At 43.5% G+C, this 13,616-nt stretch overlaps 1 protein-coding gene across 1 annotated transcript; it reads left to right on the forward strand.

Moving 5' to 3' along the window:
• Nucleotides 1-958: 958 nt before the first annotated feature.
• On the forward strand, nucleotides 959-10,929 carry NEFM (neurofilament medium chain). Its single transcript, XM_060015184.1, has 3 exons — nucleotides 959-7,006; nucleotides 7,737-7,861; nucleotides 9,077-10,929. Exons 1-3 carry the CDS (start codon nucleotides 5,927-5,929, stop codon nucleotides 10,446-10,448), a joined length of 2,577 nt encoding a protein of 858 aa, XP_059871167.1. The 5' UTR covers nucleotides 959-5,926; the 3' UTR covers nucleotides 10,449-10,929.
• The last annotated feature ends 2,687 nt before the right edge of the window (nucleotides 10,930-13,616 follow it).

The raw sequence follows: 13,616 nt of genomic DNA on the forward strand, positions 1-13,616 counted from the left end.
CAGAATCGCTGAGATTGTGGAGAAAGAATCCAGTCCTGGGACAATAAGACTTGTTAGGTAGGGCTTCCTTTTTCCTTTGTTTTATGTCTTGGGAAAAAAAAAGTTTGTATACTAAATTCACTGACCAGCATAACCTTCAAGTCACCTTCAGAAAGAGTGATTAAAGTGAAAAGTCTAACGTAAAATAAAATATTTTACTAAATGTGGAACTGGATCAGTCTTTTTAAATTTTTAATTAATTTATTTTTCATTGAAGTATGGTTGATTTACAATGTTGTGTTAGTTTCAGGTGTACAGCAAAGTGATTCAGTTATACATACATATACATCTATTTTTTTTCAGATTCTTTTCCCTTACAGGTTATTACAAAATATTGAGTATAGTTTCCTGTGCTACACAGTAGGTCCTTGGAGCAATCATTTTTTACGCCATGAGAACTTTTCTCCTTCATAAGGTGACAGTTATAATTCTCTGCATTATCTTGTTTAGCTCGTCTCAGAAATTTGTTCCAAAGATAACAGATCATTGATCTGCTCTAGTTTTACAAGGTTCATTTTAATTAAGAGTTTCTAATAAAAGAATTATGTCTGTTGCTAAATCAAGCCTTGGTAAGCTAGGGATGAAAATATGCCATAAATATGACACGGCTGCACTGGTGCAAAGTGATGTGCAATGGAGGGTTTTAAAAATTCAAGTGCATATTATCAAGATCTGCCGCTTTATAGGTAAAGCCAACATGTCCAATTAAAAACATGCTAAAAATCAATACGACGGTGCTGTTTTATTAGGCATCTACTTAACTTTATTTTTAGACTCACTTTTAGCAAGGCTATCTCAAATACTTTTTAAGAATTCTAAGTCCTTCTCCTCTGGCTTTCGCAGAACTGATTCCCGGCAGTGAGGTGAAGGCATTACACAGCAAAAAAAAAAAAAAAAAAAAAAAAAAAAAAAATCAGCAAGCTACGTTAAAGCTGAAAAATAAGTCTTTCCCCCCATAAAACATGACATTTTCTGGTATAGAATTTCAAAACTGATTAAGCTTGTATTTGGAACAATATAAAGCCATAAAATGTTCTTAATTTCATAAATACTTCAATTAACTTTTCATAAAAAACAGTCACTCACAGAACTATAAGGCAATGTTCAACAACAACAAAAAATATTTGGCAAGGGAAACAAAGACCATTTCAGTGCTTAATATTAGAAAAAGGATCCTGTGTTTCAGACGGACTTGTTTTAATTGAAGACAATAGGGATATATACATCCCGATTTCCTGGCAAGAAACAGCCTCTTCCTGCGAGGATACTTTTATTTTGCTTTCAACATCTCAAATCAAAAAAGACCAAAAGCCAAGGCTGCTTTTAAACTTTGACATCCCGAAGCTCAAGTAGAAATAAGTATTACAGTGTTCATTTTCTCATGTTCCCATTCCGGGAGACTCGGTCCCGAGCTTCCTACATCGACAATCCCTTAAAAAAAATCAGCAAGGGACAATTTATTTAAAAATTACTTATTATGAGTTCTAGAATATCTGATCCCAGGCAAAAGGGTCAGGTTCAAGACATCACAGCAGATTGGGACAATGTACAGGTCATCAAATCTGGGAGAGATTCAGCCCACCAATTTGACAGTGGTGTCTTCCATATGGAGCAGTTGCTTGCTGCCCGGTTCTCACATCCTCCTTGCATTATTGTGTATCAAAAAAGTATTCTTTAAAATGGAAGGAAATATGGAAAGGAGGAAGGAAATGCCCAGCTCCTTATTTTTCTAAACTTACTTTGATGCAAAGAATAAACCCCTTATGCAAAGAATACTTTCCCATTATCATTAGATAAGACCTCACAATAGCTATCTCTTAACTACAAAGTTAATGTTTGCACTTCACCTACTGAAGGAACACACAGCAGGCTGTGTATTTCCCTATGGAAATAAATCGATTCAAAACACACTGTAGCTTATGGTACAACACCCAGAGACAATTTCATTTAAAATGTCTTTCATTTAAATCATGTGTAACTTCCTTATTTAGAATAAATTATAAAAGTATCATAGCCAGACTCAACCGTGTTGTAAATTCAGATAATTCCTCATGCTTATTTTCTCTCTTGGTAATATTTTCAGAAGATTCTGTAGCCTTAGTGTCATTAAGGTAAAAAATGCAAAAGCTTACATTTCTTTCTATGTAAAATATTAGGGTAGTAAATGTTCTTCAAAAATATGAGACAAGGAAAAAAGAATGTTATAACTTTTTTAAAAAGTTTGTATACTAAATTCACTGACCAGCATAACCTTCAAGTCACCTTCAGAAAGAGTGATTAAAGTGAAAAGTCTAACGTAAAATAAAATATTTTACTAAATGTGGAACTGGATCAGTCTTTTTAAATTTTTAATTAATTTATTTTTCATTGAAGTATGGTTGATTTACAATGTTGTGTTAGTTTCAGGTGTACAGCAAAGTGATTCAGTTATACATACATATACATCTGTTTTTTTTCAGATTCTTTTCCCTTACAGGTTATTACAAAATATTGAGTATAGTTTCCTGTGCTACACAGTAGGTCCTTGGAGCAATCATTTTTTACGCCATGAGAACTTTTCTCCTTCATAAGGTGACAGTTATAATTCTCTGCATTATCTTGTTGTGGCCAGAATGAACAATACTTCATGCGACATTGAAGTTATAATTTTAAGCTGTAGGCACTAACTGGATTTAGCCTCAGTATTTAGCCATTATTTCATTTGTCCGCAATGCTTTCTTCCTTCCGTGACCAGTTAAAAGCTGAACAATTTCTAAACCAGCTTAGGTACAAGGCAAAACTAATTGTGAAGTTGGACATGTGATTCCTTGTAAATGTCTCTCTGCAGAGTCATCTCATTTTCAAAGCCCTGAAAAAAACTCACAGCAAATGGCAAGCACTGTATAACAACTCCTGTTTTTATGCGGAGTTTTACACTAAAAAAATGCAAAACATTTTTTATTTGCAACAAACAGCTCCCAGGAAAATTTAAACTTGCTTTATGGTATTTCCTTTGTATAGTGTTAAGCATGAAATAATTTTAGATCAAGAATTTCTTTGAGTTGAGTAAAACAAAAGAAAACAATGTTGTATGTGTTCAAGGAAAACATGCACACAAATACATATGTGGGTGTGTCCCTCCTCTTCCAATGTGTTTTCTAAATCTTGGCTTATATAACCTGTACATATGTGTGTGTGGGGCAGTGGGAGTTGTGTGTTGATTTCCAATTAGCCTGGTTGTAGACTCCTCAGAGGTGTAGCATATCGAGTTTTCTGTCATTGTGCTGTTTTTGTTGAAGACCAATTTGTTGCAGTATTTTGGTATGCATTCTGATAAATGGTGATCTTCTATTAAAATATGGCATTTTTTCTAAAAAAATAAATAACTCACAGCAGCAGCCTGCTCCTTAACCGTTTGCTCTCAGGGGCAGAAAGTGCTTTCAGTGCACGTGCAACCGGAAACTGACAAGGGTTTGTATATTTTTTAATAAAAGCAGAAAGTACTAAGTAACTAAGGCATAATTACTGCATAATTAGCACTTGGCCTTATCTGATGATATCTTTCACAGTCCAACCTGGAGACTGGCAGTACTTAACAGAAGAACAGGCGATTTTCTTTTTTTTCTTTTTTTTAAATGTATCCCTCCGAAACCAGAAAATCCTGTTTTTGCAATATGCACAAGTTAATCCCCTCACTCTGTCACCTGTCTCTCCCAACAGCTTGAGACATGGACTCTCCATGCCTGAAAGATAACCTGTCTCTTAGCAAACTAGAACTTCCTTTCCCCACAGAGCCTGCAATGCTGCAGTTTCACATTAATAAGCCAAAAGGAACTCCCTAAATTAACCCGTTTTGTTTTAAAATACAAAAGGGCCAAGAGATTTTATAAAAATAAATACCTCTAGAAACCAAGCCTTTTCTGATTACGTACTGATTGATAGGACCTCGTCATTTAATAAAACAAGGAGAAAGCTGTGAAGAAAAAAAGTCTGGGGTCTCTACTTTTCACAAGCAATCGTTTGTTCTCAGCCATAACAAGCATTTTGCATGCAATCACTTGTGCCTGTGGTCCTAGCAAACGTGGTCATTAGTTAGGCATTCTACTCTTCACTTTGTCTTGCAGTATTCTGAACTTTTTTACCCTGAATTGTCCCCAAAGCACAATGCAAAATAAAGGGACATTTTAAAAGTTAGCAGTGCACCAGACAGCAAGAAGTCTGTGTAGGTTCCTTATTTAAATAAACATGTTTAAAGATATAGAAAATCTATTCTAACTCAGTCATTAAAATCTCAGTGGAAGAAAAAAAATATCTGGTTTTATTCAAAGTTATGGTGAGTAACTTGGCAACTTTTAAATTAATTTGAAATTAATTCAGGTGCTTTTCAGTCATCGCAGTCACAAACAGGGAGTACTGAACAGAAAGATGACAAGGCAATTGTTTTTGTTCAGACTTGTCACAAACTATATTTCCCTGGACTTTTCATCTCTGCAGATTTCGAATTCCCCTTTCCAAGGAATATTTGACCTTCAGATTTCAGTCCCTGTATCTCTTGATTTCCTACATCCATCATATGTTAGAAAACTGAAACTGGGCTACAAGTATATTATCTCTGTTACCTGACTTTAATTAATTTTATTTGTTTTCAAAACCTGCATTGTGCCCACCCTGCATTGCAGAGGAATCTTAGCATGAGATCCCACCTTGGCTCCTTCAGAGTCACTGCAAACTGGCTTTAATTGTATTTACTCGGGTAGAAGGGGGGAAGGAAACCCCCGCCAACCTAACCGCACAAGCAATGCTGGGCGACAAGCCCCCAGGGCGGCTGAATCTTCCAGCAAACCAGCCTGGGCGCTGTCCTTGGTGCTGCCGGCGCCATAGCGAGCACAAGCGCCTTACCTTCTGCCCCTGCGGAAACTGCGGACGTCCCCCAAACGTTAAGCAGAAAGCAGCGACATATCCCACTTTTAATACAAATAAATACCCCGGCCCAGCCTCTCTGTCCCCTTCTCGAAGACTTCAGGCTGACCGTTCTTCAAAGTCTTTTTGTTTTTTTCTTCTAGGCCCAACTCGGGGCCTGCGCTCGTCTCGGGCTGCTTTAAGACCGGGAGTGGGGGGAGGGGAGGAAGGCAAGGGGAGATGAGGATGGGGGAGGGGCGGGAGGAAGGGGGAGGGGAGGAAGGAGAAAGAGAAAAGACAAGACTGAGAAGAAAAAGGTCCAGGAGGAAGGGGCTCAGAGTGAAGGGAGGAGTGGGACTAAAGAAGTTTTAAAGTGGGAAGGCGAAGAGATGCCAAACAGAGGGGGAAGTGATTAAGCACAGAAGATGGGTAAAGGAAAAAGTAATGGAGAACGGGCAAAAGAAGAGAAAAACGTGAAGATAAGAGTGCAGAGGGCTTACAAACACACACACACACACACACACACACACACACACACACACAAAACACAAAACAAAACAAAAGAACAAGAACAAAGTGGCTAGGGGGTCGCTAGAAAAGCGGCCCGAACGGTGGGAGAGTGATTGAACAAAGAAAGGGCGTTGGGTGCATGCTCCCACTGGGGGTGTAAAATGCAATCCGAAGGTGAAGAGAAATGGAGAGAGGGGGCTTGGGAGGGGACAGGTGGTCTGGCACCGAAAGAAGAGCTGGGGGGCAGGGGTCGGGGCCAAGGTAGCAAAGTCCGGGGTCCGATGCGGCGCGAGCCCACGTGGAGCGGGCGCTGAATCACTGCTGGGCTGTCTTCACCACCACCCCCCATCCCCACGGCCCGGTACCCGCAGTCCCCGCCTCCTCGGCCGCCGCCTCCACTGGGCGGGGCCCTGGCCCAGGACCAGCCGCCGCGGCTATAAAGGGGCTGCGGCGAGGGCAGCAGAACGCTGTGCCAGCCACACGCCCCGAAGCCTCCAAGATGAGCTACACGCTGGACTCGCTGGGCAACCCGTCCGCCTACCGGCGGGTAACCGACACCCGCTCGAGCTTCAGCCGCGTCGGCGGCTCCCCGTCCAGCGGCTTCCGCTCGCAGTCATGGTCCCGCGGCTCTCCCAGCACCGTGTCCTCCTCCTACAAGCGCAGCGCGCTGGCCCCGCGCCTCACCTACAGCTCGGCCATGCTCAGCTCCGCCGAGAGCAGCCTCGACTTCAGCCAGTCCTCGTCACTGCTTAACGGCGGCTCTGGGCCGGGCGGCGACTACAAGCTGTCCCGCTCCAATGAGAAGGAGCAGCTGCAGGGGCTGAACGACCGCTTCGCGGGCTACATCGAGAAAGTGCACTACCTGGAGCAGCAGAACAAGGAGATCGAGGCGGAGATCCAGGCGCTACGGCAGAAGCAGGCCTCGCACGCCCAGCTGGGCGACGCGTACGACCAGGAGATCCGCGAGCTGCGCGCCACCCTGGAGCTGGTGAACCACGAGAAGGCTCAAGTACAGCTGGACTCGGACCACCTGGAAGAGGACATCCACCGGCTCAAGGAGCGCTTCGAGGAGGAGGCACGGCTGCGCGACGACACCGAGGCGGCCATCCGCGCGCTGCGCAAAGACATCGAAGAGTCGTCGCTGGTCAAGGTGGAGCTGGACAAGAAGGTGCAGTCGCTGCAGGATGAGGTGGCCTTCCTGCGGAGCAATCACGAGGAGGAGGTGGCCGACCTGCTGGCCCAGATCCAGGCGTCACACATCACCGTGGAGCGCAAAGACTACCTGAAGACAGACATCTCGTCGGCGCTGAAGGAGATCCGCTCCCAGCTCGAATGCCACTCGGACCAGAACATGCACCAGGCCGAAGAATGGTTTAAGTGCCGCTACGCCAAGCTCACCGAGGCAGCCGAGCAGAACAAGGAGGCCATCCGTTCCGCCAAGGAAGAGATCGCCGAGTACCGGCGCCAGCTGCAGTCCAAGAGCATCGAGCTCGAGTCGGTGCGCGGCACCAAGGAATCCCTGGAGCGGCAGCTCAGCGACATCGAGGAGCGGCACAACCACGACCTTAGCAGCTACCAGGTAGGAACAGCGGCTGCGCAGCCAGCCTGCGCCAGCGCCAGCGCCGCGCGCCCCCGACACTCAGGCCCGCGCCCCGCCGCGTTCTCAGCCGCGCTCCCTAGCGGCCGCTGGCCGGCGCGCGCGCGCGCGACGCAGACCCAAATTGGAGGCTCAAAGCGTCCTCGCCCTCCCCATCCCCTCCACACGCCTCCCCCACGCACCATCCCCCGCTCGAAGACCCCTGACCGTTTTCAAAATGTGCTTCTTTTCCTTAGGAGTTCTAGTTTTGCAAGCTTGCGCGTTTAAAGTAGGAGGTATACATTCGGGTAGTTGGTAAAGCAGCAACTTTAGGATAGCTGTGCAGAAACTCATGTATTCTCAACTTTTCCAGACGTGATCGGAAGAACTCCCAAAACTGGCTTCAGCCCAAAGGGCTCAGATGGGAAGGGCCAGGTCAGCCGTGGGGTTTCCCCATGCATGTGTGTTTCCTGCTGAGACCTGTTCTAGATCCGCTGGTCCCAGTGCGTGGTGTGCCCAGGAAATGTCTACTTGTCTTATTGATTCTGTTTGTTCGTTTGTTTGTGAACTCCTTAGATTTTTATTTTAAGGGGGGACGGGGTCTGGGAGCGGTACCCGAGGTTTGCAAAGCTGGAGGGAGTCGAGGGAGGGGAGGAAGAAGGAGGAGGTAGCAAGTGGTTCGCGAAAGAAGTGGCTGTTTGGAAGGATAAGTCTGTGGCTGTGTCTCTTTCAGGACACCATCCAGCAGTTGGAAAATGAGCTTCGGGGCACAAAGTGGGAAATGGCTCGCCATTTGAGAGAATACCAGGATCTCCTCAACGTCAAGATGGCTCTAGATATCGAGATCGCTGCATACAGGTACCGTGCTCGCGGCGGACGTGGCCGAAATGGTAGCCGCACTGTAGAGGCCGTTTAGGCAGGAACCTTCACCACTTAAGTTAAAGCAAGCAGGTTGCAGGAGTCTTAAATCAGTGCCTGGTTTTCTTCTTAATTAAAAAGTAATTAAAGAATTGCAACTTTTTATGCAGCTTTAAAAGAGTAAATAGTAGTTAAAATGTTTGAATAAAGTGTTTAGAGGAAGAGCGCCGATTAATTTCAGTGCTTACTTTTTTATTTTAGTGAAACAGTTGTTTTCAAATATTTGAAACAAAAAAGAATTTTAGTTTTTAATATTTCATCTAGTGCTTTCAGCTTTTCAACTGTGTAATGTCAAGGACGTCCCAGGACGTCCCATTTCTCGCTCAGTTACAGCTTACTATTGCCATCATCTGGCTGAGAATAAATATGATTGGTACAATATATATTTTTTTTAATTTAGATTTATGTTTATAGATCTAGATATACATCCAGAGAAAGAGAAGCGATTATAAATATATTAACTGATGTCACCTTGCTGTTGACTAAGTTCATAGGTGAAAATCCTTGACGAAATAGTTTTTTTGGGGGGGGGGAGGGGTTGTTTTTATTTTTGTTTTTTTACCAGTAAGATCATTCATATTACAAGAATAAATTGCACTCAGCTCAGAGCCATCTGTCTTTTCCGGAAAGCTGAATAGTTATATAAAATAGACACTTTATGATTAAAATCGCAGACCAGTTTCTAACTCGATATGCACCTATTAGTACCTAGCTGTGATAGATTAGCTTGAATTCTAATATATTCTAAATAGCTTTGTAAAATTTTTGAATGTTCGCTAAAAGACATTTAGTATACATCTTGAAAGTCCAAATGCTCAAGAACGTCACTTAAGGCCTTTTTGGCCTCCAGGGAGCTTTGCAGCATATTCATGTTGCACCGAATGGATTGCGGCAGAGCTGAGATTTGGTAGCTGGGTGTAGTGAGTGGACTGTTGGGCGTGGTTCGTTACTGCATTGGGTGACTGGTGGATTGTCCCTGAGCATCTGTTTCTGTCATTGAATACGACACAATATACTAGTGAAAGGATAGCCAAGGGTTACTTCAAGTGATTCTATTTATCCAAAGGTACCTACCACGTTACACGTACTGGAATGAAGTTCAGAAGACCCGATGAGATTTTAATGACGTCTTGCCTTCTTTGATTCTCTCCTTAGGAAACTCCTGGAGGGTGAAGAGACCAGATTTAGCACATTTGCAGGAAGCATCACTGGGCCGCTGTATACACACCGACAGCCCTCCATCACAATATCCAGTAAGATTCAGAAAACCAAGGTAGAGGCTCCCAAGCTAAAGGTCCAACACAAATTTGTCGAGGAGATCATAGAGGAAACCAAGGTGGAAGATGAGAAATCAGAAATGGAAGAAGCCCTGACGGCCATTGCAGAGGAATTGACAGTTTCCATGAAAGAAGAGGTCAAGGAAGAAGAGGCGGAAGAAAAGAAAGAGGAAAAAGAAGCCGAAGAAGAAGTTGTAGCCGCCAAAAAGTCTCCAGTGAAAGCTACTGCACCTGAACTTAAAGGAGAGGAGGAAGAGGCCAAAGAGGAAGAGGAGGAAGAGGAAGGAGCTAAATCAGACCAAGCTGAGGAAGGAGGATCTGAGAAGGAAGTTTCTAGTGAAAAAGAGGAAGGTGAGCAGGAAGAGGAAGGAGAAACAGAGGCTGAAGGTGAAGGAGAGGAAGCCGCCGAAGCTAAGGAGGAAAAGAAAATGGAGGCCAAGGGTGAAGAAGTGGCTCCCAAGGAGGAGCTCGTGGCAGAAGCCAAGGTGGAGAAGCCGGAGCAAGCCAAGTCCCCGGTGCCAAAGTCACCAGTGGAAGAGGTGAAGCCCAAAGCAGAAGCTGCAGCCGAGAAAGGAGAACAGAAGGAGGAGGAAGGGAAAGTGGAGGAAGCAAAGAAGGAAGAAGCAAAGGAAGCTCCCAAGGAAGAGAAGGCAGAGAAAAAGGAGGAGAAGCCAAAGGAGGTGCCAGAGAAGAAGAAGGCTGAATCCCCAGTGAAGGAGGAAGTCGTGGAGGAGGTGGTCGCCAAATCAGCAAAGGTGAGCTTGGAGAAGGATGCCAAAGAGGAGGAAAAGCCACAGCAGCAGGAGAAGGAGAAAGAGAAGGAGAAGGAGAAGGAGAAAGCGGAAGAGGTGGGGAAGAAGGAGGAGGGAGCTTTGAAGGATTCCAGGAAGGAAGACATAGCTGTCAATGGGGAGGTGGAAGGAAAAGATGAGGTAGAGCCGGAAGCTAAGGAGAAGGGCAGTGGGGGAGAAGAGAAGAAAGGGGTTGTCACCAATGGGCTAGACGTGAGCCCAGCAGATGAAAAGAAGGGTGGTGATAGAGGTGAGGAGAAAGCGGCGGTGACCAAAATGGTAGAAAAAACCACCAGTGAGAGGGGAGATGGTGCTACCAAGTATATCACCAAATCTGTAACCGTCACTCAAAAGGTCGAACAGCACGAAGAGACCTTTGAGGAGAAATCAGTGTCTACTAAAAAGGTAGAGAAGGTCACTTCACACGCCGTAGTAAAGGAAGTCACCCAGAGTGACTAATAGACGAGTCCATCGCAAAAGGTTAAGCCATATGACAATTTCAAAATGCATGTGATTGGCAGCTTCAAAGCAGAACGGGTTCTCCCATGGGGGCTCCAGACATTGTATTTTACTTTGTGCAATATGAGGGACCTGCATGCAAGCTCAGGGGGCTCCCTCCCCAGTGTTTGGGCGATTCGAATGCATGATACTGTATGTACCTGGGGAAGTGGCCAATTTCCTAAGCTGTTGGAAGGGGGGCGCTTGGGGGGATGTCTTGAGGTATATTATGCAAAGAACCAACTGAGCCAAAAATAATAAATGAAACACAGAACTCTCTTAGCCTTAAGAAAGCTATATATGAATAATTATGTTTACCTCACTGGTGCATTTAAAAAGGACTTTTGTTCATGGGAGAACCTCGTTGACATGCAGTTTGCAACTTTTCATTGATTGATGTTAAGCGTCACAGCAGTAGTTGCTCAATAAAGGTCATATTGGAAACATAGTCAGTTGCTTGGTGTCCTGTCATTTCAAAGTGAATTCTCCACCGCTTGACCCTTTCTTTCCCCAGAGCAGATTATTTGGGGGATTATAAGCAACTTGCATTTCTTAGCACTATTTCCCTGAGAGCGGTTACTGGGGAAACATAATTGACAAAAACATTTTCAGGTGTCAAAATCTTTACTTAGCCCAACCTTCATCCCAAAATTTTTTAATTATATTTTTGAAATAAAAATAAAAGCATCTGGGCTTCCCTGGTGGCACAGTGCTTGAGAGTCCGCCTGCCGATGGAGGGGACGCGGGTTCGTGCCCCGGTCCGGGAAGATCGCACATGCCGCGGAGCGACTAGGCCCGTGAGCCACGGCCGCTGAGCCTGCGCGTCCGGAGCCTGTGCTCCGCAACGGGAGAGGCCACAACAGTGAGAGGCCCACGTACGGCAAAAAAAAAAAAAAAAAAGGGCATCTGATAAAAAGGTAACATTGGGGGGGGCATGGAAGTCTTCAACCTCCAGGTGTTTAGATCCCAAAGTGGAACTCAGAGAACCTCAAGGTGAGAGGGGGCAATAAAGGAGCCGTAACTTGCTCCTATGGGGTTGGGACACAAAGGACCTCATGGCATTTATATCAATGTGTCCAGAAGAAGCAGGACTGGAACCTCTAACAGTCTTAACAAGAAACCTCCAGCCTCAGATGCATGGTTCTGGTACACACACACACACACACACACACACACACACACACACACACCACACACGCACACACACACACACACACACCACACACACACACACACACACCACACACGCACACAGGCTTATCTGCCGCCCTGAGTCTTGATTTGGTCGATGGAGGTTTAGACTTTCAGTGTTCTACTAATTGGGGGAAATAATGTTAAAAATAAACAAAATATTCTACTTAGAAAAAGAAAAACAGGATTCTGTGATATAAGCAGTAAGTGTTTTTAGATTTTTTTTTTACAGGCCTGGGAAAAAAATTTTTAATTTTTTAAATTTTTAAAATTTTTTTTAAATTTAAAATTAAAAAAAAATTTTTAAAGGCCTGATCTTGACCAAGGAAATAATACAATGCCCTTTTCAAAATGTATCTGTTCTAAACCTTTAAAATCACTAAGAGTATATTTGTTCCAAGTCTGTATTTCTTTTATCAATAAGGATCATCCCAATAATACAATCTTGGATGCTCTTTTTAATGAATTTTCAAGATATTCCAATTTTAATCCCTAAACATGCCCAGGAAGTTTGTTGCTAACGTCAATAATTGTAATGATGTTTCCCTATCATTAGCCCTTTGGCAATCCTCACAGTTTTTGCTAGATCTGCATATCATTTGTACAAACTCTTGGTTACATTTTTTTCTTTAAAACAACCATGTTTTATGTTAATACCATGATTTTTCTAAAGCAATAATATCCATAACATCCAAAGTGAAACAAAAATTTTAAATATAATCAGCAAAAACTTACTCTAGTTATGTAGGATTTAAAAATCTGAAAAGAGCATATTGGAAAGATACAGCCTAAATTCTAGGATGGAGGGGTCAGCCAAAGAGACACTGGTGGGAGAGACAGTCCCAGGAACAAAGAAAACAGAAATCCTCGTGCAGTCACAGGGCTGACTGAATTTGAAACTTGGTATCACTTCATTGACCGTTCAGAAAAAGAGCATACGTTTGCCTCACTCTGTAGCCCTCAGAGGAAGAAGCACTTTGATTGACAGTCCCACCAAGACTGATACCACTGATACAGCAGCATTTCCCCAAAGAAAAGTCTGGGAGCTATTGCCTGAAGTAGGAATAGAGGCTGGATTTATAGGATAGGCTACTTGACTTTTAAAATACCTACTAAATATATAGCCATTACTATAAGAATACTCACCTGTCTACACCTAAAACTCATTGTCAGTGCTGGCTCCTGAGTGTAGAAACCCCTTTTTGTAACATACAGTGTCTAAACATGACAGGATCAATCAGCAACCACCCCGACCCCCAAAGGCCAACACTAGAGACTTATCCCTTCAGCTCCTAATTTGATTTTCAATCATCTCATTTTCTTTCCTGGGAAGGAAAGAATTTAGTAATATTTCTAAATACTCCAAAAGACAGACCATTGTTTTGCCCTCTGTAAAATAGAGCAGCGTGCCTTTGATAAGCCAAGCAGACATTTCTAAATATCAAATTGCTTGATCGGTTCATCAACTTAAGAACTATTTACTGTGAACTATGGCTTGGGTATACAAGGATCTTCTCTTCCAGAATTCACTGATTCTATTGTCAATGCCAATCATTGCACTACTATTTAAAGAGAGAGCAATTTGCAGTTCATGTTTCCAAATATGTTGACAGGGAGAGACTAGGCACAAACCTCCAAGTGTTTAGGAAATTAGAATACCTTTTCTCTGCCTGCAGTCAGCCCCTGGCTGCTGTGACCTTAAGCCATTGAAAAATAGTATTTCTACTTTTCCAGTAAATTGTCTTAAAGATACTATTTTGTTTCACATCTTGTAAGAAGTACTAAAGCTAATTAGTTCTCACTCTTCAAACATAAGGAAACTGAGTCATAGAATTTTTTTTTAACTTTCTCTAGGTCACACAACTAGTAGATAAAACCCACGTAGTCCAGATCCAGAGCATATATTCTTAACCCCCTGCACTACATTGCCCCTCAAAT

Source organism: Delphinus delphis, chromosome 6, assembly GCF_949987515.2.
Source record: "Delphinus delphis chromosome 6, mDelDel1.2, whole genome shotgun sequence".
Lineage (NCBI taxonomy): Eukaryota > Metazoa > Chordata > Mammalia > Artiodactyla > Delphinidae > Delphinus > Delphinus delphis.